At 40.4% G+C, this 27,966-nt stretch overlaps 1 protein-coding gene across 2 annotated transcripts in view; it reads left to right on the top strand.

Moving 5' to 3' along the window:
• The window catches only part of RAPGEF5 (Rap guanine nucleotide exchange factor 5), a 220,546-nt gene that overhangs the window by 169,565 nt on the left and 23,015 nt on the right, over window positions 1–27,966 (top strand). For both annotated transcript variants that reach the window (XM_028490102.2, XM_055085044.1), the window contains 10 exons: window positions 2,667–2,745; window positions 5,197–5,341; window positions 6,490–6,587; window positions 8,338–8,368; window positions 9,310–9,388; window positions 12,022–12,171; window positions 15,948–16,045; window positions 20,068–20,190; window positions 21,979–22,157; window positions 27,321–27,411. In XM_028490102.2, the coding sequence (XP_028345903.1) occupies window positions 2,667–2,745; window positions 5,197–5,341; window positions 6,490–6,587; window positions 8,338–8,368; window positions 9,310–9,388; window positions 12,022–12,171; window positions 15,948–16,045; window positions 20,068–20,190; window positions 21,979–22,157; window positions 27,321–27,411 (1,073 nt within the window). The remainder of the gene's footprint in view (window positions 1–2,666; window positions 2,746–5,196; window positions 5,342–6,489; window positions 6,588–8,337; window positions 8,369–9,309; window positions 9,389–12,021; window positions 12,172–15,947; window positions 16,046–20,067; window positions 20,191–21,978; window positions 22,158–27,320; window positions 27,412–27,966) is intronic.

Raw genomic sequence — 27,966 nt, 5'->3', positions numbered from 1 at the left:
CGAACCCGTGTTCCCTGCATCGGCAGGCGGACTCTCAACCACTGCGCCACCAGGGAAGCCCAACACCAAGAATTTTAGATGCTGAATTGTCTGAGATTCTCAGTGCCGTCGCCCAGTGGTTTCTGTATATTGTGGGTTCCAATCTGTAAGGGCCCATTGGAAAGCCTGAGGTCGATTCTAGGTTCTAGGCTGCTCTATGGTCCTTGCTGCCTGTATCTAGCATTGAATGCAAAAAAGACTTAATTTCCAATCAGACCAGAGAAGCTAAGGATTCTCATCAACCATGTTTAGTACAGAGATATGTTATAATTTGTGAACATAACTGTTCAGTAGCATCCCAGAGTGATAGTTTTCAAGTTGGATTCCAACATATCCTAGGGGTTCAGACATTATGCCATCGTTGGATCTTAATTTCAACTATTTAAAACACTGTAATGAGGGAATTCCTCGTGGTCCAGTGGTTAGGACTCCGCAGTTCCGCTGCAGGGGGCATGGGTTCGATCCCTGGCCAGGGAATTAAGATCCCACAAGCCTGGAGGTGTGGCCAAAAAAAAATTAAATAAAAAATAAAACACTGTAATGAAAGAGACACAAAATTTCACATACACGTTCCAAATTTTTCACTAGGATGCCAGTGCTTAACTTGTGCTGCCAGGTTAACTAGTTTGGGGGTAGATTTTACAATAAAGCTTCTTCTGCCTTTTTGTGCATAGATTGGAAACTTTCATGAACAGGGACTCCAGTAGAGAGCTCCTAGCTGTGCTGTGCATATCCACTCACATTCAGACTCCTGTGCATATCCACTCCCATTCAGTTGTGCAACCAGCCACATTCTCAGTTTTCCTGTACTGGGCTTAATATATGCCCAGCAAGGCCCAGGCACATCTGTTTGAGAACTTGCTTTTCCACAGAGTAATAGTGGGTTAGACCAGTGACTGTTCACATACTGCAGTGTGATACAACATTATAAGTTTAGGTGCCATTTGTCGAATTAATTTTTTTAGTGAGGAATACTGATACTTATCTATTGTAAAAAAAATAAATACCTTTGAAAAAAATTACCTAATACTCTTCATTAACACCTCTGGTTCATTTTAATTAAGGGCCTCTTGCAACTAGAAAGCAAGCTTTTTTGGTCAACCATTGCCATTTGCAGCCACTTAACCTGTGTGGATCAGGACTGTCTTGATATTTTGCAGCATAAACAAACCATGGAAATAAATTAACCCCTGCAGTTGATATAGGACTGTAGGTGTCATTCACAACTTCTTTTTATCAGAATTTTGGGTTCTTCAACACGGCCTTTTGTTTTGCATTGATAACTTTTTTTTTTTTTTTTTTTTTTTTTTTTTTTTTTTTGCGGTACGCGGGCCTCTCACTGTTGTGGCCTCTCCTGTTGCGGAGCACAGGCTCTGGGCGCACAGCCTCAGCGGCCATGGCTCACGGGCCCAGCCGCTCCGCGGCATGTGGGATCTTCCCGGACCGGGGCACGAACCAGGGTCCCCTGCATCGGCAGGCGGATTCTCAACCACTGCGCCACCAGGGAAGCCCGTGCGTTGATAACTTTTAAAGAAACGTTGCTGGTTATTTCTAAAATTCTGGAATTTTTCTAATCTTCAGCGTAGAGCTATAGAATTCTGTATTGGGCAGTTCTTTCTATTTCCACATTTGTAGTGTAAGAGAACATCAGTGCTGTTTAGTATACAAGCTCACTATTCTTACAATTTTCTATTATTTTAAATAGCTAAAAATTTGATATCCAGAATGTAAATGATATGAGAATTAAATAATATATTAAAATGAATTTCAAGGTGAGGAGGTTTGCTACTTTGGCAAAAGGTCTACTTTGCATTCTGAGTGTAAATCTTTTCTATCATTTTTGAAATATTATTGGAGGTCACTTTGCCCGTTGAGGAGTTCCATATTATACATAAGCTGGACTTTTCGAAGAACACTCAGGCAAAGAGGCAGTAACAGTGGAACCTGTTTTGGTTGGTTGAAGAGGTAGAAAGGAATTAGGAGGGAGTATGTCATGATCCATTTTACCTGCTTTCTCTTTCCATTTTTAACTGGGCTTAGTTCTGCCTGTCTTCACAACAGTAAGAAAATCACTCACCACTTTCCCAACTTCTTACAGATGCTTTCGAGAGATATAGGTGAATGGCCTTGGAACCTGCCATGTGTCCTCTGGGTTTTATTATCCATTGTTCTTGTCCTAGACTTAGGTAAATGGCTTTAGAAAGCCTTTATTTATTAGAACATATAAGCGTCATTCCCTTTAGGTCTGGAGTGCATACTTCAGAAATCTTATAAAATTTATTTTTAAAAGCACTTTTTTTAATGCATTGGTTTTCCATAACGTCTATACCCAAAAATATAGATGATGTTTTAGGGAAGGAAAAAAAGGTGACAAAATTGTATGTTTAGAGAGCCTTGTAATAAAAAAAAAAAATCTCATTGCTTGAGGCGTTCTATATAGAGTTTTTAAAAATAACTTTACTAAATAATGTATTTTGTGGCTAAAATTCTCCTAACCTCACCCCCCTCCCACTGCCACCACCATTTGTCATATTTCTTCTTTGCACACTGTTCCAGGGCCTGGCTAAGCAGCTGCCCCTCTTATCACCGATTTGCTCACCTTGTGTTTGTTTTCCTTTTTTTTGCAGAGACCCTCCTTGATGACTTCCTTCTCACGTACACGGTCTTCATGACAACTGACGACTTGTGCCAGGCGCTGTTGAGGCAATATCCTTCATTAACTTCAGGATGCTGTGTCGGCTTCCTCTCAGACAGATGTCTCACATTAGGAATTAACTGCCTTTCTTCATTTACACAACCCCTTGGTAGAGTGTGGCTGTGTTAAATATTCATGTCATGATAGCCAAGGTGAAAGATGAAATGAGACAGACTAGGCAGGGGGAACTGGAAATGAATGCAGAGCTGCTGTTTTCACATTCTACGTCGTGGGTAAATTGTGCTGTCGATATTATGTTTTCTTCAAACCTACGTCTCAAGACTTTAGAATCTGGAGATGAATTTGGCCTGCTGAGTAAACACCAGAGTCAAGAGGTTGAGTGGATTGGCAGTAACTGAACTTAGAAGACAATCAGTCAGTTAGTGCCAGACCATGTGATGGGAAAACATACATATGTGATAGTGTGTTTCTGGGCAAGTATCCCGGGGGAGAGAAGGATTCCCCACTTGGGAGGTCTTACCCCCGTAATCAACTGTCATCGTTTCAGAGCTTTGTCAGGGCATGCTCTCTTAGGATGATGGATGTGATTAGAAGGTTGATGGCCAGTTAAGGAGGCTTTAGGATTGCATACACTAACTAGAAGAGATGCAACAGATCAAAGGCTGGAAAGCCATGCCAAGGAAAAGCACTCAGAGTTTCCCAACGAGTGTCTTGCCTCACAATGTTTAAGGAAGAGTTTTTTCTTTATCATTAGTCAAGCCATGATAGTTACAGGAAAAGAGGAAAAGAACATTTGCATAAGTGGAAATAATGTAAGATAAATCTTTATATTACGCCTTTCAAGAGAAAAACTAGAAGAAATAGATACTTTAATAGATTCTTTTTGTGTTTGCTTGAGTTTGTTTCACAGGTAGAAATCAAAGAAATCAGATGTCCTTGATGTACTTTTTTTTTTTTTCCTGAGTTAGTTGCTTTAATTTCATGGTGACATAACAAGGATTATAAGTATTTTTTCTCCAGATACAGCCATTCTAAAATGTTCAGGGTTAGCTCTTGCTTTTCTCCTCTATTTTTTAATTGAAGTATATTTGATTTACAATGTTGTGTTAATTTCTGCTGTACAGCAAAGTGATTCAGTTTTTTATATATATATATATATATATATATATATATAGTAGTATTCCATTGTATATATACGTACCACATCTTTTTTATCCATTCAGTCCTTGATGTCCTTTTGCAGGTTGGGGAGACAGTGACTGAATTATGTTTTAAAATAGTTACAAAGCCTGATACAGAATTGATTCCTATTTTGCAATTATATATCAGCATTAAAGAATATAGAATACTGTCCAGTAACCCCAAAACCTACCTGTGTTTGATATCATAGCATTTTCTATTTCTAGTTAACTTTTCAGTGTGTCCAAGGTACTCAGAATGATAATTTGGGGGGCAAAAGTACTAAGTTGTTTTGGAAAGCGCCAATCTTCCGTCTCATTCCTAAGGCTTTAAGCATGTTGCCTTTGAGGTTGTTATTTTTATGTAATTTTAACAGCATAGTTAACACATAGTCATTGTATACAAATTGGGAAATGCTTATAAGTACAATAAAAATAATTCATGTTCTCTGAAATCTCATTACTTTAAGAAGCCACTGTTAACTATCAGTATATATCTTACCAGGTAATGAATATATAAATAAGCATAGTTAATAGAAATGGGTGATCCTAACATATACTTTTCTTACTTTCTTTCCTACTTAACAGTATACTGTGAATGTCTTGTGTCAATAAATATAGTGCTGGACCATCAGTTTTATGGCTATAGAAAAACCCTTTAAATGGATATGCAGTAATTTATTTAACTGTCCTCAATGGTTGAAGTATTTAGGTTATTCCTGTTTAATATTTTTTTTATTCCAGTGAAAATGAAAATTAGCAGCCCTTTTTTACTTACATTTGCACACTTATCCATTTCTTTTTTTTTTCACATAAATTCCTAGGGTGAGCATTTGAATCATATCACAAATTATGCTCCAGAAATCTGTGCTCATTTGGCGCTACTTTAGAATGTGAATTTCTGATGATCAAAGTATATCTGGCCTAGTTCTGATCTAACGTTTATGGAAACAGTGTCCACCTATGTAGTGAGGCCAGATCTCTTGGAGCCCATTAATCTCTTGTGATTAATGGGCCACCTAGGGTCTCTTGGAGGTGGCATTAACCCATGCTGCCTGTGGAGCTGTGTCAGCAGCTGTCAGTTCTATCGTCCAGTCCTTATCCTCACGGCCTGCCACCATGTTATGTAAATCGTTTTCCTGGGCTTACCCTCTTCAGTGCACACCTTTTACTCTCCCTACACATATTCTTTTCTTCCTGCATATTCAGGTATTTGTAGATTTTTTTGGAAAATGTGCTTTAGTATATTTCGTGAAAGCAAGAATAAACGGATCTCTTCATATTTTTTACTTGCAACAGTGTAATTTTCTTAACCATTTGCACCTATTCTGCTAAGAAGTATCAAGGCAAAGAAGAAAACTCAGATGTTCCTTGTCGGAAACGGAAGGTCTTGCATCTTGTTTCCCAGTGGATTGCTCTGTACAAAGACTGGTTACATGAAGATGAACATTCAAAAATGTTTTTAAAGGTAATGTAAAACATCCAGTTATTGAGTAATTCTTTTATGCCAAATGACTCATTTCAAAAATCTCATTCGTAGGTTACAGTCATCTAACTTGTTTGTAATATTGAAGTTATAATTCAGAGTATTAATTTGTTTTGACCTCTGAAGCCTGATATTCCTTACATAGAAGAAGGCAAGTTTTATAGTCGCTCTTTAACGTTATTTATTTTATATAAGTCATGGGAATTTTGACTGCAAATGAAATAATTAAGGAACATAAAATAAAACATACTTTAAAACTTGATACTGTTTCATATGTTGAGATGTATTATAACTTTAAACTAACAATTCCCATATCTACAATAATGGGATAAAACATTTATTATTTAAAACCTATAGTGATAATGTATACATTATGAAACCTTTTCAGGACCTGGTATATTTTGAGACATTAAAGCAATAATAACTTATAAAACAGATACTAACCTACATTTACACTTGAAATTGGATAAGTTGATATATGTGTCCAATCGTTAGTAGGCTGCAGTATCTTTTCAATACCGATGATTCTCTGGAGACGGTTTGTAAACAGTTGGATTTTTTTGGCCACCAGAACCGTATTAGCTGCGCAAGTTAACACAGAGAAGGGGTACGGTGGAATTTGAGCAGGGAAGAGTTCTATTTCAGAATAGGCAAGTATCTAAACTGATTTTGCCTTTCATGAAGGAAATCACTTTGATTTCAAAATTCACATATCACTTAGACATCCAGTTAAAAACTGGTTTAAATCAAGTCTCTGACTAAACTAATGTTATTTTCAAAACAACTGGGTAGTTTAATTCAATGGATTTTTTCACTCCCAAATGGTTATGTGGATATTATTTCTAAAAATACAGAACAGGCATGGAAATTTTGAGTAGCCAGCCAGAGATCTCTTAAGTTTCCACAATTCTCTACGTATAGCCTGTAAAAGCTTCCACAGAGCCACACCAGTTGAGTGAGGGGCTAGGAGGTGGAATCCCACTCAGGATCTCATTGGTACCTGGTTTAACCCCCAGCATTGTTCTGGATTCCACTTATTTCCCTGAGCAATGGGTTAACCACTCTGTGAATCTTAATCCTTACAAAATAGGCATCAAACCAATTAAGCTGAAATTTTCTTTTTCCCCCAGACCATATACAGAAATGTACTGGATGATGTATATGAATACCCAATACTTGAAAAAGAACTGAAAGAATTTCAAAAGATACTTGGAATGCACCGTCGTCAGTAAGTAATTTTCCTCATCACAGTTAGTAAAAGAAAGCAGCACAACATGTGATAGAATTGGGAGTGTCTCATTTATATCATTTTGAACATTTTGAATCTGAGATTTGTCTTGATTCCTTAGGTTTTCTAGTAGTAAATATTTGTTTTTATATCTCAAGATGAATGAACACTAAATCAAGCTTATTGGCTATTTTTTTTTTAACCCTGTTTGGTATGGTAGAAACAAACTGAGCCATGACAGTATGGGTACATAAGAACGATTATCTAATAAATTATTATTTAGTTTTAAAAGTGTAAATATTTAACTTGTCATTTGGGAGAGCTCATAGCTATCTCTAATGAATAGGAAAAAAGTTTTGTAAATAGGTCCCAGCAAGTCATGGTGCATTTTTAAAGTTCAATTTTATGGATTCCCTGAAGTCTCTTTATCAATTCAGAAAAATTAAAGGAAAGCATTTATTCAGTGACTTTTGTCATATCCAAGGTGTATCACTGAGGTATCTATCATTAGTCTTTCATATTGCTAGTACCTGACTTTACTCTGATTTACCACTAACTCTTCTTATTAATTTTGGTAAATGAAAACATCAAGTCATTATTCAGTTTTCAGATATAGCTGCAAAGTTAATCTGAAGGGAAAAATTGTTCTCTGATTTACAATGTAGTTTCTACTTTTTAAACATAAAACACATCTGTTGTCAAGTTGTGAAAAACTTCTTTTAAGATTTCAGCAGTCACAAATGCACTTCTCATAGAAAATGTTAATTCAGGCCTTTCAGATTATCGATTTGAGATTTAAAGCCTGACTTAATTTTAGTAAAGGGAGATCCTATTTAGTAAAGGCTATATAAAGAATTTTAGAATGCAAACAAATTATGTATAAACCTTAGTCCCAATCAGGAAAATCACACATTTAGAAATTCAGAAATGAGGTACAGGGTGTTGGAAATGAATGTTGTGAATTTTGATGGTCTTCTTTTCTCACAGTCTACACTGTAATAAATTTCGGTAGCCTAAGACTAGTATGAAAATATGAACAAACAAATGAAGCAAAAAAGAAAAAGAAAGAAACCTTTACATCAGAATAATCCCCTACATGGAAGTTGATCTGTGCTGTAAGGCAGGCCTTCTTACAGCTGGGAAAATTTAATTCTGGTTTAGTACACATTTAAATGCATTAAATAAATTAATGGAATTTAATACATTCCATTTAAAAACTTACATAAAACTGGGAAATAAAAGATTTAAGTAAGAAAATTGTCTAAGACATGAATCTTGCCTCTTTGGTACAAGGTGATGAAATATCTCTAGATTCTGGAATAAGATTTGAGCTGGGGACCTGCAGAAGATCCCCCAGTTCCACCACACATAGAAACATCCTGGAAAAGATCTGTCTTGGCTGACTTATCTAGTTATCTAAAGAGCAATAGTTTCACCTAAAATCTAGCCAAATATGAGAAAACTTAGAGTTTCTGTGGAAATAAATCCAGTTATTTCCTCAATGCTCAGTTTCTATGGGTAGAAAGCAAAATATACCTGTTGAATAAATAGCTTCTTTTCTTCCTGGTTCACTGGAACTCCAGAGCCCAATGTCAAGTGTGTTATGCATAGTAAACTAAAGAATACTGTGTATTTTATCTTTTTGGAGAGCAAAAACCTCTGCCCGCTGCCTGAAAAGGAGTCTCTGTGACAATCACTACCTTATTCTGGGTTTGAGACAAAGACTGATGTCTTGTCCTTTTCCTTTCAGCACTGTAGATGAATATTCACCACAGAGGAAGGTAAGGCAGCCCCTTCTGTCTGAAACGGGGTGATCTGGTTTGGAGGCCTGGCCTTGGCCCACTTGGTATTTCTTCTTAATTAATGAACGCTGCCTCTAGCAGAGGAGGGCCAGGTGGGGAGCCAGGGGCTGCACCTTGCCTCCCCGCTCCTACCTCACTTAGCTTACCCTGTGCTTGTGCAGATTCTATTTCAGCCAGGTGCCCTTGACTTTATGACATTCTGAATTTTTGTAGTGCGTTTTGGAGTCTCAGAGTTTCCCCAATGTCCCCAGAATGATATAAATTTGATTTTTAGTCATTGATATAAAGATAGAAAACCATCTATGCAAGACTCTTGCCTGCGAGAGTCAGGATGTCTTGTAAGCAAAAGGTTGGAACCCTTCAACCCAACAGAAAGAGAGATGGTAGCCAGAATGAATGTGTTTCCTCTTCAACTTGAGGGGGGGAAATGCTAAATGAGATGTCAGGCACAAGCTTTGTAGGAACTGATATCTCAGGTGATGGATAATCATAATGAATCATGTACCTATTTCTCTTAAGCAAGTCATTGCACTACAGCAGAAATATGAACCTATCTCGACGTGGCTTTATCCAAAAGCAAGGTTGCTGTTGAGATGGGGAAACCATGTCTTTCTCAGGAGAAGAAGCTATGGATGTTTGTAGTAGCCAGGGTTAAAAATCACGCCCATATTCTCCGGCATGTTGCAGAGAATCATTTTGGGGGCTTTTTCCCTTGGCCAAGGTCTGTCATGTTGCTCAGAATCTCCACCTCCACATGCATTAATTGAGGCAACTCCCAGTTTATTCCTCTAAGATTAGATGGGTGAATTTCTTATTTAAAAAAAAATTGGCACGCTCTTTTGGAACATGTTGCAAACAGCTCTGCTTTTCCAAAGGGCAGCAATACATTCATTCATTGTTCTTGTTCTCCCTTCTTGCAGAATAAAGCCCTTTTCCACCAATTCAGTCTTAAGGAGAACTGGCTCCAGCATAGAGGAACTGTGACGGAAACAGAGGAAAGTGAGTATGGTTTGAACAAGGATCTGGGGCAGGTGGAGTAGCAGCTAATCACCATCATTCTCCAACTTTAACACATCAGCCTGCCTTTAACCCTTTCTAGCTGCCACACCCCTAAGACAAGCACGTTAGCATCCACAGTGACAGTTTTTCTTCTCTTGCTGTGGGCGTTACAGTTTTCTTCATCACGGAGTACTGTCCCAGGTAAGGAAAGGAGACTGCAAAGAGCCCCCTGCGTTCTTGGGGAGAGGTGCAAAATGGACTGGAAAGGCAACCTTTCCCCTTGGCTGCCTTCTCCCCTGCTGTCAGCCCATCGCCTGTGACTCACTGGAAAGTCCACTAAAGCCACCGTGCAGGGCTTTGGCTGAGTCAATCCCTGAGACTTAGAGAAGGAAATCTTGGAGAAAATAATGAAAGGAAGGATGTGTAGTCAAAACTCCTCCAAGGCAAGGCTCTGCCGGGCAGTGCCACACGTCCAGTGTGTCCTCAATCAGTGCTGCTGGCAGAAGGGCTCGTGACCCACCCTGAAGAGGGCTGCTCCATCAGTGTAGGGGAGACACCCTTGTAGCACTCTGAAGGTGCTGATGTCCTTTTTTAAAAAAATTTAATTAATTAAGTTATTTATTTATTTTTCACTGTGTTGGGTCTTCGTTGCTGCACGCAGGCTTTTCTCTAGTTGCGACGAGCAGGGGCTACTCTTTGTCGTGATGCGTGGGCTTCTCATTGCGGTGGCTTTTCTTGTTGTGGAGCATGGGCTCTAGGTGCACGAGCTTCAGTAGTTGCAGCAGGCAGGCTCAGTAGTTGTGGCGCACGGGCTTAGTTGCCCCACGGCATGTGGGATCTTCCCGGACCAGGGATGGAACCCATGTCCCCTGCATTGGCAGGCGGATTCTTAACCACTGGTCCACCAGAGAAGCCCCTGGCGTGCTTTTCTACATTACTGTTTTATAACGGAACTGGAAATGGTTTCCTCCTGTTTACATAAAGGTTGAGTCAAGGGCAGAGCTGGGAAACACAGCAATTCAAATGTGCATGGTATTGTGACTTGGAGACTTTCTCTTTTAATTCGCCTTTCCCGACAGCGCTGAAATTTTAAGTGTGGACGTTGAATATTTATTCAACTTATTGAATGTTTAAACAACAAAATGTCACAGGATACCTCTTCGGTTCCATTGTTTGTGTATAAGCAAACATGATGGCCCTCGTTGGGTCATAAGTGTCACCTGTACCAAGTGGAGGAGCGAATGGAATGACCTTACCTCCTCACCTCTCAGTTGCTGACCTTCCTTTCCCATTTGTCTTACAATTAATTGTATAATTTTCCAAGCTGAGTTTCAAAGAGTCTGAGTATTTCAAGACCTCCCCCCTCCTCTTTTTGTTCGTCATTTTACTGAGCAAGCTGTAAACTTTCCTCACATTTAGCAGTTTGTAGACTGCATCTTTGCCTTGCTCCAAAATTCCTTCTTTTTGTGGAAGGAAAAAAGCCTTTTGTCTCTCACAAGTCTGTTGACAACATATAAAACAGCTATTTGTTAGATGCTGTGGTTTTAGTGACACGCCCAACCAAACCCAAAACAAAATACTGTCAGTGCCTCTTGGTGGTGTGTTTACTTTGAGGTTTGTACTCGTAAACCCATAGTGTGTCTTTTGCTTCATTTGCATTTCTGTGCAAACATTCCTGGGTTTATTTTTGTGGTGCCATTTAAATTGCATATGAAATTTCTCTAGGACCTGCACTCCCCAATTTTTTTTTTTTTTTTTGCAATCTAGAAGAGAAGAATATCTAAGTATATTATTGTCCTTCTGTCTTTAGTAAAGAAGCTGGTGTTTTATACATTCAGAATGGCTGATACAAGAGACAAATAACGTGTCAGTTATTTCCATTGCTGCGGTTTCTGCTATTAAATCATAAAGAAACATTTTTTCCAGGGCCCATTCACCTTGATAGTGATAATGTCCTAGTAATAATGATTAGTACCACAGACAAGAAAAAGGAAATTAAAAAGGCTGGAAATGTGACCTCCATTTGAAAACTAAACTCACTACCACCCTGATATGGGTGGAGGGACGGCGCGCGGAGGTTCATTCTTAGATGAGCAAGAAGGCTGAAGCCAAAAACCATAGCAAGTGACAGATTTTTTAGATAAGCTTATGAGAATTCAAATAACAGAATGTGGTGGTCTTTACTGAGCCACTGTGCCTGTCCAGAGGTGAAGTGTAAAACAAAAATGTTTGAATTAGACGCTTTAATAGACTGCTTTGGGAGATCACAGTAGCCCTCAAAGAGGGGACTCCGAAATCTAGTCCCTGTTGCACAGATCCCACTGTGTTGTGGCCAGGCTGCCTCTACCCTGAGCAGACGCTTTTGCATGATGTGGGTCTCTCACTACAGTATGGGATGCTTAAGCACTACTCCACCTTGCTCAGCAGCTTTATCATGTCTCCATCTCACGTGTGTGCAAGCTCACATTGCTGTGCCCTCAGGCACCCATGTGCACACATATATATGTAAATCTAGCTGTGTCTGCTCTGTACTACAGGGAATAGTGTGGAGTGTGCCTTGATTTGGGTGAAAAGTCTGTACCTCATGGCCACAGTTGTTCTCTGTCTACTCACAATTCTTTCACCTCATGCAGTTTTCTGTCACGTGTATATAACGGAGCACTCCTATGTCAGCGTGAAGGCAAAAGTTTCCAGTACAGCCCAAGAGATCCTGAGAGTTGTGGCGGAAAAGATCCAGCATGCGGAAGAGGATCTGGCTCTGGTAGCCGTCACATTCTCTGGGGGTAAATTATTTTCTGTCTTTGAATATTAATCTTTCACTGGATTGCCTCCAGAAGGAGAGAGTTGACATTTTTATGGAGTAAACGTGCAGCGCGTCCCTTCTGGGTCTGCAGCTGGATGACCACTCTAACAATAAGAAGCCGCCTACCAGAGGCGTTTCCATGACAACAGTTGGGTACTGTTGGATACTGAGTTTCCTCCCCAAGAACTGAAAAGAGAGGCGCGCCAGTGTTTTGAAATATATTATAAAGCTTTACATATTTTGTACTCTAGATAAGCCTTCTGTTTTCATATTTAAATTAACTTGGGAAATTGCTAAAGGATGAAATTACTTTCCGAAGAAAAAAGAAGGCAGCCTTGAATTAGCCATTTTGCTGGCTGACAGTTTAATACTTAAAGACTCCCTATTGAAGGAAATAAAAACTGTACAATAAGCCGAAAGCTCACAGGCAGTGTTCGTTCAGGCAGACATGGGGAGTGAGCCCTGGTTATAGTTTTTACCTCTGTTGGGCCTTATTTATCCTCAGAGAATGGTTTATTGTCTGTTTTGAATAAGATCACACAGATTACAAGCTGATACTATTGATCTGTGTGACCTGAACAGACCCCTGCGTTTTCACCGGTGCCTGTCAGATCTCAGTGTCACTGGCCTCCTTTTTTGGTTTACGATCTTTATTTAATATCTCATTAACCCTGAGAAAAGTACAAAGAAAGTGACTTAGTCCCAGTAGTTGAAAAATGGGAGTACTGTGTAAACTAATCAGCCAGAGATGGGGTGGGCCGGGGAGGGGGAGCAGATAAAGGGCATTCCTGTTTACCCTTTGTTATCATTCTAGAGTCAGGAGAAGATCAGAATGTATTTTACTTGATGCGAAAGCATTATGTGATGGAACATTGCCTCTTTCGCTTTGTTACTCAGAGGCAGGTAAAATGGGCCTACAAGCTAGTTGATTACATATTCAAACAAATACAGCCCATGTCCCCTGTCCTAGTAAGTGAGTCACTCCTTCCTCTCCCTGGGCGTTGTGCATCCCATCAAAACATTCTCTAAAGAAAAAGAGCAAAAATTTCAGAAACATGTGGACTATGTGAATTTTAATCAGGGAGTAATTGAATGTTTAATAAAATATATTGGGGGGCTTCCCTGGTGGCGCAGTGGTTGCGCGTCCGCCTGCCGATGCAGGGCAACCGGGTTCGCGCCCCGGTCTGGGAGGATCCCACATGCCGCGGAGCGGCTGGGCCCGTGGGCCATGGCCGCTGAGCCTGTGCGTCCGGAGCCTGCGCTCCGCAACGGGAGAGGCCACAGCAGTGAGAGGCCCGCATACCCAAAAAAAAAAAAAAAATAAATAAAATAAAATAAAATAAAATATATTAGGTATTTCAGATAAATATGATATTTGTATATTAATTTTAAGTGACCAAAGGTATTAAATGATTCTAAACAGTATTAAGCGTTATCAAAATCAGCATTTGCCTCTCAAGGCAATACCATAACAGAAAGTAATCATTGGGTCCCCATGCAGACAGAAGGTGCTGGAGAAAGAAGGACCCTGAGAGAACCTGGTGGCACAGCTGAGACCCACACCCCCTTGGAGGCTGACTCAGAGTCGGTCCAGGGCCACACGTGAATCTGGGAATTAATGAGTGGGTCTTTTACTACCCAATATCTATCTGATGGCTGTGAAATACGATTTTTACACTCTGTTAGATTCATCTGTCGTTCTAATGTGTATAGACTCATAGCTAATCATCACTAGCAATATCAGCTTATCTCTTGAATTATCTCACAGGTTTGGAAATATGCCGTCATTTTCCATCAATTAGTAGTTTTGTCTGTTAAGAACCTTTCTGCCTGCAGCTTCATATCCCCCAAGCAATAATGTTCTTATGAAGAAAAAAAGCCCACAGAGCTTAATGTATTCCTTGCTCTAGTTACATAATTTTTAATAAATGTTTTAAATGCTACATCAAAATGAAATGACAGTGAGATCTACAGTTATTTTCTTTTTGTTAAAAAAAGTTTAGAGATGTTGGTCATGTTGTAGGTTTTGTGGACTTTTCTAAAAGGACTGGTATTATTACCCTCACAGCTTTCAGTAGGTTTCTAGCTGTTTTGTACCCAAGTTAGGTATATATGTAAGTAGTAACAGAAACCTACCCAGTTACTCAGAGCTTAAAATCCTATCACTTTTCATCATTCATGGTGTAGTGACAAATCTGAAAGTAAGAAAAACTTCTTAGCAAATGGAAAAATTACTGTCTGAAAGCCATGGCATTTGCAGAATGCAAATTCCATAGCAAATGCAGAATGGCTCTTATAAAGTCAGATTTAAGGTATATATGGGCACACAGAGGGTTGCAAGAAATTGTAGCTAAAGAGGGAGGAGATAGAAGAACGTCAGAGCCCGGCCACGTGGGACCATTTACTGCCGACGTTAACAGCCCGACATGACAATACTACTGATCTTTGCAATGCTAGGCCATAAAGAATGTATTCGAGTATCATTTGTGTACTCTGTATCAAGCAGAAATGTTCAAAACAAAATCTGGCGCTTGAACTGATTAAGTTATCTAGAAAAAGAGATGTGGCATATTGTATTTCCAACCATGCTGGGTAACTGGAGGGCTACCTTAGGAGAGGCTGATTATGTCACAGTGCAATAAAGTTGAGTATCACTTTGGTCGATTCCTGCCTACATCTTACAGGTGGGGGGAGGACATTTTTCTATGAGAAGCCTATTGTGTTATAAGAGTCCAACTACAGTAGAAAAATGGCCAAAGGACAGGAACAATAGGGGAATAAAACAGAAGAAGAATAGATGAAAATATTCACCTTTACTAGTAGTCAAGAAATACAAAGTAAACCAAGAGTCTCTTTTTGATTTTAGCAAAACAGTAAACTTATTCAAAGGAATGGTGAGCGTTGGTGGGTGTAAGAATTGGAAAGCAATTTGGCAGCTTGCATCAAAAACTTTAAAAATGTTCCTTCGCTTTGACCTAGGAATTCCACTACTGGGAATCTATCTTAAGAAAATCATCTATAAGCAGCCAAAGATTTATGCACAAAGATGTTCACTTTGGCAATATATATATGGCTGCTGTAATAATAGATCCCATTTATCAAACCCCTGTTATGTGCTGGTCCCTGTGCTAGTATTTAGCATGGTTCTCGCTATCTAATTTATATGACCAAAAAAAACTGGAAACCATTAAATGTTCAACAACAGAGGAAAGATTAAATGATGGCACAATAGACTGTTATATAACCAATTACACATGACATGACATTATAAATAATTTTGACAAGTGGATAAGTACTTAAAATAGGAATATAAAACCACATAAGGAATAATTACAAATACATATATCTGTAGTGATTATTAATGCAAACATATAAATAATGTGACCATATGTACATGTGTGCACACATATTTGCATAAAGATCAGTATGGAAATATACTCAACTGTTAGCAATATTACTATCATATGGTTACTTTAGAGTGATGGGATTATGAATGAATTTTACTTTCTTCCCTAACTGTTCTGTGTAAAGAATGACTAAATATTATAAAAATGAATCACAAGAGGGTACCTCTTTATGAATAATGAGCATTGATTATCTGGTATCATTGTATAGCATATGCAGAACTGAATTAAATCTACTTCACATCCCATTTACTTTTAAATATTTTTCTTTGGCAAATTTCACTCTTTAGATGTACTGTGAATGCTTACTAGGTGTTCTTATGTTTCTCATATCTCTTTTTTGTAAATAAAGAAAAGCATGAACTTCAGCCAAATGACTTGGCCATCTCCAAATCCCTTGAAGCATCTGGTCGGATATATGTCTACCGGAAAGACCTGGCTGACACTTTGGTGAGTACCTTTAGCCCTGTACTTGAAACACACAGACACAAATGTCAAACTGAGAACATGTATTTGTATGTTTTAAAATGAATGTTAGAAGAATACATCAAGCTGTTTCCTCCCGTAGTCAACAATACACTTTTCAAACAACACTGCTTTTGCAAATCAAAGGTAGGCCCATCTTTAGGGACTCTCAACCCCTCCTAAGTCAAACGCTATTTCTCTCTGAGTCCCTCTGAAACAAGGGATTTGAGAGATGTGACTCTTTCTCTGATGGAATCTTAATTCCATTCTTCTTTTTTGGTGGATATGTGGAGGTTAAGCTGAGGAACGCATCCTGTGTGGATTTAAAGGGAAAGAGACTGTCCTTAGTTCCTGCCCACTGGGTACACTTTGAGTGTGCCATTCCTTTGAAGAAAGGGTGGATGGTTAGCCTTCCCTGGGTAAAATGGCACATAACAGTGGAACATCAGATGCCACTGAAGTGTAAGCGTATGAAGAAATATGGAACCCACACTGTATGTTATTTTCCGTCCTAAATTTAAGAACACTTACGCCTAACTAGACGATTTGTTGTTCCTAAAAACCTCGGTCTCATGGTTGCTTTCTCAACGGTAGGGTCAGGCCTCAGATCCATCGCCCATAAAAAGTGGGCTGTACCGGGCTTCCCTGGTGGCGCAGTGGTTGAGAGTCCGCCTGCCGATGCAGGGGACGCGGGTTTGTGCCCCGGTCCGGGAGGATCCCACATGCCACGGAGCGGCTGGGCCCGTGAGCCATGGCCGCTGAGCCTGCGCGTCCGGAGGCTGTGCTCCTCAACGGGAGAGGCCACGGCAGTGAGAGGCCCGCGTACCGCAAAAAAAAAAAAAAAGTGGGCTGTACCAGATCTTGACTGTATCATCCAGACTCATGGTCCTGGTCTGTTCCATGGAGTCATCACAAGGATGGGTCTTTCCAGCTGGCTCCTGTTGTATATACAATGGAGGAATCTGTATACCATGTGGGTTAACCAAAACTGCTTATAATGAAAGTACCTTATGTAAAATTATCTGCAAGATATCAAGCTACCATAATGCCATTAGTCACTGTTATCTTCACACTTTCTACCAGACACGTATGTACTAAGTAATTTACATACAGTATGTCATTTAACCTTCCTGCTAACCTTGTGAAGTTCAGAGAGGCTGAGTGACTTACTCTAGCTTCCCACAGCCAAGCCAGGGAGAGGGCTAGGAATTCCTTCCAGTTATATTTGACTCTGGAGCTCCCGCACCTTCCTCCTTGTACATCACTGGGAGAAAAGGAGAGGGAAACCCTTTGTCTTACTCGGGATTTCCCGATTCTGGGTGTCCTTCTGCAGGTCACCAGGCCTGTGTCTATACACGATGTAATTCCACCAGCGAAACTTGACAGACAGGATGCTGCACAGCATCTTTGAGTGGATAATGAGATTGATGTGACTGCCCACCTCCCTCCCCCGCACCCTGTGAAGGAGGAGAATCTAATATGCAGTTGCCCTAGGCTCCTGGTGATGCAAGGACCCACGCTCTAATCGTCTCCCACCCCGCAGCCCTCACCCGCCACACACAGACTCCTCATGCGGTTCCCTCGTGTGCACTCCCAGAGCGCTCTTCTGCTGAGGTCGAGGGCCTCGGAAGAGTAGAGGGCAGGCCTGGGGCAGCGTCTTGTGGGATGAACAGGTGCTGTGAATTCCGAGTTGAGCCAGATGCTATCCTGTACTCGGATGCTTCCCCCACCAGCTTTTTTTTTTTTTGTTTTTAAGGGCTTATAGGGAATTAAAGTCTCCATATACATTTTTGTTGTTGTTGTTGGGGGTAGGAGTTCGTTAATTAATTAATTTATTTATTTTGCCGTGTTGGGTCTTCGTTTCTGTGCAAGGGCTATCTCTAGTTGTGGCAAGTGGGGGCCACTCTTCATCGCGGTGCGCGGGCTTCTCACCATCGCGGCCTCTCTTGTTGCGGAGCGCAGGCTCCAGACGCGCAGGCTCAGTAGTTGTGGCTCACGGGCCCAGTTGCTCCGCGGCATGTGGGATCCTCCCAGACCAGGGGTCGAACACGTGTCCCCTGCATTAGCAGGCAGATTCTTAACCACTGTGCCACCAGGGAAGCCCCCCCCAACCAGCTTTTTGCACCACCTAAAAATTTCCCGTTGGAATCAAAGTTGAGGTGATTTCATCTCCAAAAGATTTCAGTTGAAATGGAACATTGTAAGGGAAGGATAACATGTGAAACCACTCATATCCTCCATGCTTGTGCATAGATTAGCCTTCGTGGAAAGCAGGAATCATAGCCCTGAATGAATGGAATAGAGAAATAGAAAGTGTTTCTTGGAGAGGTCAGTGGACTACCTTGAGTAACCAGAGGGCAGTGCCAGGGTAAGGGGCACATTTAGGGAGAAAGTAGGAGGGATAAATAGCCAAGTGAAAATACCCTTACACCTCCAAATTGCTAAGCAGAGATCTGTGTTACTTCCCAACTCGTGGCTCTTTGAATGTCTGCAGTGCAGCCTGGCATCCTTCTGGTCCCAATCTAGCCAGACCAATCCCTGAGAAACCTGGGCTTTCCCTCACCTTAGTGTTTGCGTGCACATCATTCATTCAGCCCTTACTGAGCTACATCCTGTATCCACACTGGGGGTACAGGGACAATTTGTACCTAAACCTACTCTGAAGAGAATCAAGTCTGTGGAAAAGCTTGTGAAGGTCTTTTGTCATTTTTTTAAATTAGGAAACCTTTACATAAATATAAGAATTCAAAAATGCTAATAATTTACTTTGCAGTTCAAAAAATAGAGACTAATATTTGGATTCTGAAATATTCCGTTTATCCTGCTATGGCATTTATTTTTGCAACGTCCCCTTCTTTTTTTTCCCAAGTCATTAACTGTTCAAGTCAGATGGGAGAATTTATATCTTAATTAGAAAATATCAAATATTTTTAAAAGGTGCCAGATAATTTTAATACATTTAACAGTGACAATAGATTTAAAATTGTGGTGGCATTTAATAATTTTATGTCAGATTTTAAGGAAATACTGTTATTACCAAATTCATATCCATTTGTATAGGGAAAGCAATTGATACTTTAATCATCCATTGGGCTTCCCTGGTGGCACAGTGGTTGAGAATCTGCCTGCCAATGCAGGGGACACGGGTTCGAGCCCTGCTTTGGGAAGATCGCACATGCCGCGGAGCAACTAGGCCTGTGAGCCACAACTACTGAGCCTGCGTGTCTGGAGCCTGTACTCTGCAACATGAGAGGCCGCGATAGCGAGAGGCCCGCGCACCACGATGAAGAGTGGCCCCCGCTTGCCACAACTAGAGAAAACCCTCACACAGAAACAAAGACCCAACACAGCCAAAAATAAAATAAATAAATAAATTTAAAAACAAACAAACAAAAAATACAAAAAAACTATTCCCTTTAAAAAAAATAGTTTAAAATAATCATCCACCATGGTATAAACGAAGTAACTTATTTTTTATTTCCTGTTTAAAATTTTTTTTTTTTTTTTTTTTTGCTTTCCATGGGCATTTTAATAAAATTTGTAAATGTATGTCTGGGATGAGACTCGTCAAACATATTTTCTGTAAAACCCATGTCTGTCTTTATTGAAGTGCACTGTGACATTTCTTTTGTTTGTTTTTATACTAACCCTGCTGGCACATTAATTCTTACCAGAAGCCAAAGTGACTTCAGGGGTTTCACTTTCATTATGTTGTCTGCCAGGGGCAGTGTTTTATAATCAGATTTGTGTGTGTGTGTGTGTGTGTGTGTGTGTGTCTGGGGGAGGGGCAGTGAAGTATCATTGATCACATTCTACGGCTTCCAAGGCTGTTTGCTAAATTGGTTGTAACTCACTGGAAGCGAACGGACCAGGGAAAATATTAAGTGCACTCAGACAAGATTTTTTTTTCTAATGTGGGCTTCTAATGCCTTTCGATAGCCAGCCAATTCAGTGCCAAATATTTCGGAATTTACTGAGGATTCTTTTACTTTTGTCTGTCACCTTAGAATCCTTTTGCAGAAAATGAAGAATCACAGCAAAGGTCGATTAGGATTTTGGGAATGAACACTTGGGATATTGCTCTGGAATTAATGAATTTTGATTGGAGCCTCTTCAGTTCAATTCACGAGGTAAGTAAGGAGGGAAATGATAAAATAAATGCTTGTGCCAGTATAACTGTGAATTCTTTTTGAAGAATATTTGTGTGTGACTGGGTTTTAAGAAGATCCATCATCTGGTGATCTAGTTATGCTTTAGGATACCATGGCCCAAAAAAGATATTTGGGGACTTGAAATATATTAAAAGACTGACCCAAACCTAGGAAAATCAGAATACATAATCATGCTTTATTTGCACCTAATATTGTACAATCGGATATTTGTGTTAATGTAGTATAAATATGCTGTATTTTTGTTTGAAAACATGTATTCATATATATATGTATATATATATATATACGTGTGTATATATATATATATATATATATATATACACACACGTATATATATATATATGAAGGTCTAATGGGGTAGAAGAGACATTTTACATTTGATACCTTTGATATTGGCATTTTTATTTTTCCATGAGCTTTACAGAGCTTTACAGTACTTATATGAGAAACACATTTATGTATGTACCTACATGCACACACACTCACACATTCCCAAGAACATTCTATACATTTAGACTACGCTGCAAGACTTCAAGTACTCCATTGAAAATTTTGAGATATATTTCAAATATATCTTGAGATATATTTCAAATTTGTAACCTCTCCCTTGAGGACAGCTTAAACATTTATAAAACAGTAGATGAGGGGCAACATGCTACTGACAGTTGATGAATAAATGTAGCCGGTGGAAAGGCTCACAGGAATCAGGAGATGAAAAATGAGGCAGCTCTGTGCTACAATATGTTGCATTTGCTTTGCTGTGTAGTGAAATGTTTCATTACAAGAAGGCCTTTCCCCCTGAAGAAGGAACTCGTGCCCAATTTAGGGACCCCCAAGCTTCACTTTCACTTTGGAACGTTTTTTAAATGTCCTCATATTTTCTCACCAACAACATTCCAACCTGATGATCTAAATTTGAGCAAGTAGTGAACTCATTCAAGCTAAATGACTTGTGACTTTGCAAATGGTAGTAGAGTGGGATGTGTCCCTGCTTATGTGCTTGTGCAATAGGAGAATGTGAATTACTCCTGTAAAATGTACATGCACACCCCTCCGGTTAGAAACACATCTCTTCCATTGCTTTGCATATGGTCAGTCTATGTCACTAGTTACTGGTCTGACTCAATTTTGTCAGTTTTGTACCTTGTCCTAATCTTGCTCTCTTTCTGTGATTTGACAATGTCTTATGTCAGTGGTTCTCAAAGAGTGGGTACGCAGACCAGCATCATCAGCACACCTGGGAGCTTGTTAGAAATGCAGATTTTGGCCAGAGCTCAGACCTACTGACCCAGAAAATTTGGAGGGTGGGGCCCAGCAATCTCTGCTTTAACAGGCCTCTAGGTGGTTTGGATTCACACTGAAATGTAAGAACCCTTGTCTAGAGAACCTACCTGTGAGGGTCTAATGTAATGATAGTCATTTGCACCTGAAGTTGCTTATAGAACAAGTTTGGGAAGTTTGGATTTGATTCAGCCTGTGACTTAAACTTTAGAATGTCTTAGGTTTTCACGAAAAGTGTCACCCTTGCATTCTAAAAAATTACATTTATGTAAGGCTTCTGCGTGAAGGCATTTCTGAAAGTCAAGATAAATTATCTTGAATTTAATATATTGTTATTTGTTATATCTAACATGTTATGATATGACCGTGTCTACCTGAGGCAGCTCTTAAAAATGAATTGAATTTTGTATGAACTTGACTCTGTGCTACAGCAATAAACACTTGTATGAATACATTGTCTTTCAGCAAGAGCTGATCTACTTCACGTTCAGCAGACAAGGAAGTGGGGAGCACACAGTGAACCTGAGCCTCCTGCTCCAGAGATGCAATGAGGTCCAGCTCTGGGTGGCCACGGAGATTCTGCTCTGCAGCCAACTGGGCAAGAGAGTGCAGCTGGTGAAAAAGTTCATCAAAATTGCTGCTCAGTGAGTTTCTAGTGGTAAAAAAATGAAATTCTTCTCCTCTCTTTGAGAGGGTACATTATTTTCCTTGTGATGATAAGAAGGGATGAGGTGCAAAAAGGTACTATTGAGTTAAGTGACCAAATGATTGAAAAGGTCTGTTTTTGAATATTTCTGTCTTCGCCTGTGAAGTATTTATATCTTAAAGGAACTGTCAAAATACTAGACCAAAGCACTCTGCTCTATGCTGTAGAAAAAAGCAGGCAGTGCACACATGCCCCATCGTGCAGCTAAATTACCCTTGTAGCCAGGTGAGCTACAGTAGGTTAGGAAAATGGGGGAAGGTGATGTGAGGTGGGGTGAGAACGATTGACAGTCAGATGCATTTCAAGATTCTGCTTTTGGCTCCTTGATGCCCAGAGTATGAACTTTGCGAACTCCTTAGCAGGCCCTGCACCGTCTGGTCGCACCTGACCTCTGAGCCTCACCCCATGCTGCAGCCACTCTAAATGGCTCTCCCTTTCCCATGCACAGCATCATCCAAGCCTGGACATGTGTTGTTAGCTCTGCCAAGAATGGCCACTTCCACACAGCAAATTGCTGTCATTCTTCAAGACCTAGGTCGTATGTTGCTTCCTTCCTAAAATCATCCCTGACTTTCAAATGCAGGGTCAACTCCTCCTTACCCTGACCTCCCACTACCATGCACACATGGTTTTTTTTTCCTTTTTTAAAAAACTTTATTATATTGATTAAACTTACCTTTTTGTATAGAATTCCTTCAGTGGACTGTGTTAGCTTCCAAAGGACAGGGACCATTTCTAATCAATCACTGTACCTGGAGTGCCTGGTACTGAACTTGGTAAATAGCAGTGACTCAGTAAAGTTGGTTGAATGACATTCTAGTAACTTCCTGAGAGCATCTCTTAAAATACCAGATATCCTGAAACCACTCTTGGGACAGCTTCCCAACAGAAACAGGCCACATGAATCAAAATCTTTCCCAGTTCTTCTACCTTCCAGTCTTCCCTTTTTTTTTTTCTCCTTCGTTTTTCAGAGTATTTTTTGTATCAAACCGTTTCTGAGTACATGTCAGTGTAGTATTTAGGAAATATGTATGGATCACTCATTAATGTTTGCACATCCATGCAGGGTATTGTGGGGAAATCAGAGTAAGCCTGCACCCAATAGGCTGGGGGGATACTTTCTATAACTCAAATGTCTAATTTGCAAAATAGAACCTGAGGGTACCCTATTATGAGATGAAATTCTTTCGGGGGCTTTAGAGGATGGGAAGCTTATGTGGCAAGGGTGTGGGAAAGGAGGATTAGAAAAACATTTGGAAGAAAGTAACATTTTGAATTCTGAGTAAGAATTCAAAAGAGCACACTGTCCGTGGAGGTCAAACTCATGAGAGGGAAGCAGAGAGGTTCATCGGAGGCAGAGAGCATGTGGTCAGAGAAAGGAACCTCATCCAGTTTGGCCAGAGCAGAAGGTATTTGTAAGGAAGTTTTGGGAGACTGATCTATAAAGGAAGATGGGATCCAATTGGAAAGGATGTTGAATTTCAGAATGAAAAGTTTAGACTGAATTCAGAAGGCAGTAAGGATTCTTTGAAAGTTTTTGTGCAGAAGATGGATATGATCCAAGTTTGTCCCTCAGGAAGGTTGATCTGAAAGTAGCACATAGACTGAACTGTTGGCGAGGAGACCCCAGAAGAAGGATATTTTGTTTACTTAAGTGAGAGATAATGGCGGTTCCTGACTGGTGTTTGATGTGACTGGTGATGGAAGGAGAGATAGATAACAGATATGCCTAAATCTTGGACTGCTTTTATGATGAATGCTCCTTTTTTGTTTGTTTGTTTGGCCAGTACGTTTTCTATAATAGCCTGTGACATTCTTAAACGTGAGGCTCTTTGGGATCAAAAACTTTCTTATAAATGCCAGTTACTTGGTGAAATGGGACATGAATGTCCTAAGGAGTAAAATGACACCACATAGCTTAGTTCCCAGTATAAGATTATATCTGTCCTCAGGGAAATGAAATATGTATATTCACATCTTCTCCCTATGGCCCCATGCTCTTGAATTGTTTGCTGTACTGGTCTCTATCCCTGGCCCGTAGAATAGAATGCCAACAGAAACATAAAGTTAAATTCTTCATAATCACACTGGTAGGAATAGCCAAGGGAAAACAGTCATGTCCGTGATCATGAGGTGTCTTCCCTGCCTAAGGCATCCTATTTGCATATTCATGTTTCCTTCCTTCTTACCAATCCCATCCCCCCACCTCTGTGGGTTGAGTGGATTTTATTTCCTTGCACAAAGGAGTGTCAGACTGACACTAAACTGGAATGTTTTAGTGTCAGTCTGTTCTTACCTTGAAATGAATTAACCTTGGTAAAGGAAGATTCCAGATGGGAACGGTAACCCATATTTGTACTCTATCAATTCGTCTTTTAGAGAAATCATTTCTATACTAATTCTTTTTTTCTTTTTACAGATTCAGATGTTAGGTATATGTGGGTTTTTGTTTTTGTTTTTTTAATTTTAAGTATGACTAAAAAAGAGATCTGAACCAGGAAAATTGTTTATGGGGAGATAAAAGATAAAAAGATGAGACTTATATCTAAGATTTTGTGTAGATAAATGATTCTGAATACAAAGAAGAATAATAAACTTTTTATAATGACTAATAATAAAATGATTTCCCCGAAAAGCCTTGTTTTCAGCTCCGGCAGTTGCTGTCTGCACGGCTTGCTGTATACTCTGCATTTGAGTGATGGGCAGAGTATAAAAATGTCCGGTGGGCCATGACAGAACCAGTGGGGCTTCCGTCATGCAGTAAGGTGGGAGGACTAGGAGTAAGGGGAGGGCATCCAGTGCCTCTGGCATAAGGATGGGGCACTTCTCGCTGACCTCAGCGTCTTGGCAGGGGAGCCTGGCATCATCGCATCAAGAGATGGAGCTGACTCAAGTCTCTTCTGGCTGGTGTGAACTTGCCAGGGTGTGATGAGACAGGAGGGGTGGAATGAGGGAAGAGAGTGGCGGAAGGAAAGCAGAGGTGTGGTGTTGATGCCTTTAGGCACCAGTTTCTCAGAAACAGGAAGATTTCTAAACCATCGACCAGGGAAGTGTCCTGTTTGTTTGTTCATGGAATATACCAAGCAGGGTCTCCCCAGGAGACAGTTGGCAGAAACCAGCTAAAGGGGCCAGTTAGACTGAATTTCAGGTCCTCTTGCCTACCGGGGAACTATAGGCAGAGTCCAAAGCTGGACAGGAAAACTGAAAGGAGCAGACCATGCCCAGTGGAGACTCAGCAGTGAGGGGCTTGCAGGACTGTGTTCACCCAGGTATTTTGGACACTAGGTGCATAGGCAGCAGTGCCTTTCCAGGTTCCCCTGTTAATGGAGCTAGAATTTCCAAAATGCTCCCATTGGCTGACCCCCACTGCCTTGATACCCACGCACAGCTGTACCGGGCAGTGTCCAGTCCCTGAGGCTGGCTCTGGGAGCAGGCAGGTTTAGGCGGGACCGGCCAGGGCACAGCCACCTCTATATAGTACCACTTTAAGAGCCGAAAACAGTTTCCTGGTTCTGAATCAGTGCTCCTGTACACACCTGTGCGACTGGAAATCTGTATAGTTTTGAGAGACGGAAGTTTTTAATATGTGTTGAGAACCTTTAAAGTCATGATAGCTTTTGATCAATCATGTAATGACTGGAAGTGTAACTTAATTTTAGAAAATCATAAATACAGTAAAAAGTTTTCTTCACAAAAGATATTTATTGTAGCATTTTACATTGATTTGAATTGTATTGAATCGAAAATAGTTTAAATGTCTACAACAAGGGAATAAGTAAACAAATTATGAAATAGGTTTTTGATGAAGTGTTCTATAACCATTAATGATAACAGTGAAGAATCCATAATATATTATATAACATGGTATAAAACTGAAAAATCGGGATACAGAGTTGTATATACACTGTTCCCAAATTCCATTTGAGACATTGATGGAGATGTCATGGAAGAGATGACGTGTGAGGGCAGCTCGATCAACACACACTAGGTACTTTTTATGCCTCTGGCTTACTGCTAAGCACTTGCATCTTTTTTCATATTTAATTATTAAGTCAGGGTAGTTTTTAAATTTTTAAATCTTTCCTCAGAGAAGTTGTTTTCTAATACATCCCAGATTAAGGAATATCTGGAATTCACAGGCTGTTCCAGCCAACCTGGAGGCCCACCCTCCCTCTGCTGCATCAAGCCCCTCTGCTGGCTTTGAAAATTAATGGAGTTTTGACTGATTAAGTTGAAGGGCAAGATTGACGTTCTGGGGCTTCCCTGGTGGCGCAGTGGTTGAGAGTCCGCCTGCCGATGCAGGGGACACAGGTTCGTGCCCCGGTCTGGGAGGATCCCACATGCCGCGGAGCAGCTGGGCCCGTGAGCCATGGCCGCTGAGCCTGCGCGTCCGGAGCCTGCGCTCCGCAACGGGAGAGGCCACAACTGTGAGAGGCCCGCGTACCGCAAAAAAAAAAAAAAAAGATTGACGTTCTGCAGAGCATGTAACCTTCCAGAGTGAATGGAGCTCAACATGGTCTTATTTTGCATTTTATTTCCTTTATTCCTTAAAAGAGAAATGTGAGACAGCGTCCCCATAATATATGCCATATTTTAAATACATACATAACATAGTAGCTATTTTGTTGAGAGCAAAGAAAATATGTCTAAATGTAATGGGAGGGGGCCCTGTGAGGTAAGAGGGCCTTGTTTCTCAAAAAAGAAAGACAACATACAGATTAAAGATACAGAATCAGGAGCTGTTATAATGAGTATGGGATATATACAGAAATAGGAATGTAAGCGCTTTCAGTTGAAATTGTCAATGCATCCAAATTAGATTTTTAAAAGGGAGGAATCTTTTGAAGTATCCAGAGGGTATCAAGAACACAGATCTTTTCCTCAAGGTAAGGAAGCGTTTGGAATGGTTTCATTTGTGATGAGGGGATACCGCCCCATCCCACAGGGACAGTCAAGACTGTGTAGGTCACAGAGCAGAGTTCAACCCTGCCCTAGAGGTTGAACTCTGTGGCCTGGGAGAGTCTTGGCAGCTTTATCTTTTGTGATCATCTGGTGAAAGGATGTTGCCTCAGAGTGTCTTTTGCTTTCTTTTATTCCATAGCTGCAAAGCCCAGAGAAACCTGAATTCTTTCTTTGCTATTGTGATGGGTCTCAACACTGCTTCTGTCAGCCGGCTGTCCCAGACCTGGGAGGTGAGCCCTGGGGGTCCATACGGAGGGTGGAGTTGGGGCTGGGTTGGGGACAAATGAAACTGAATGGGAAGTGGTCCAGCTAACAGTCTTTATTTAAAATAAATGGTTTAAATGAGATACGTAGCACTGGAAAAAAATGTTAAAAAATTAGTGTCTCAAGTCGTCAGGAACTATTTTCATCAAATGGTCTTCAAAATGGTTCTGTAATATGTATGAAAGAAACACAACTTGTAAAATTCTTCCCAGCTAGAATTAGTTTTCTGCTTTTCTCCTGTGATGGCATGGTTACAGTTCCATGTTGGTCATTTCAAAAGCTCACCTGTGTGTCCAGAAGCAGATTTGCAGAGATGCTAATGAATTTAAGCTACCAGTCCTCTCACTTGTGGGGCCTCTGGCAGCGTGTTCATGTGGATGATGGATATCTTTACAAAATCTGCAGAAGTATTTTTTTTTTTTTTTTTTTTTTTTTTTTTTTGTGGTATGCGGGCCTCCCTCTGCTGTGGCCTCTCCTGTTGCGGAGCACAGGCTCCGGACGCGCAGGCTCAGCGGCCATGG

The sequence above is a fragment of the Physeter macrocephalus genome, chromosome 5 (assembly GCF_002837175.3).
Source record: "Physeter macrocephalus isolate SW-GA chromosome 5, ASM283717v5, whole genome shotgun sequence".
In the NCBI taxonomy this organism is placed as follows: domain Eukaryota; kingdom Metazoa; phylum Chordata; class Mammalia; order Artiodactyla; family Physeteridae; genus Physeter; species Physeter macrocephalus.
This window is presented reverse-complemented; position numbering and strand designations above follow the sequence as displayed.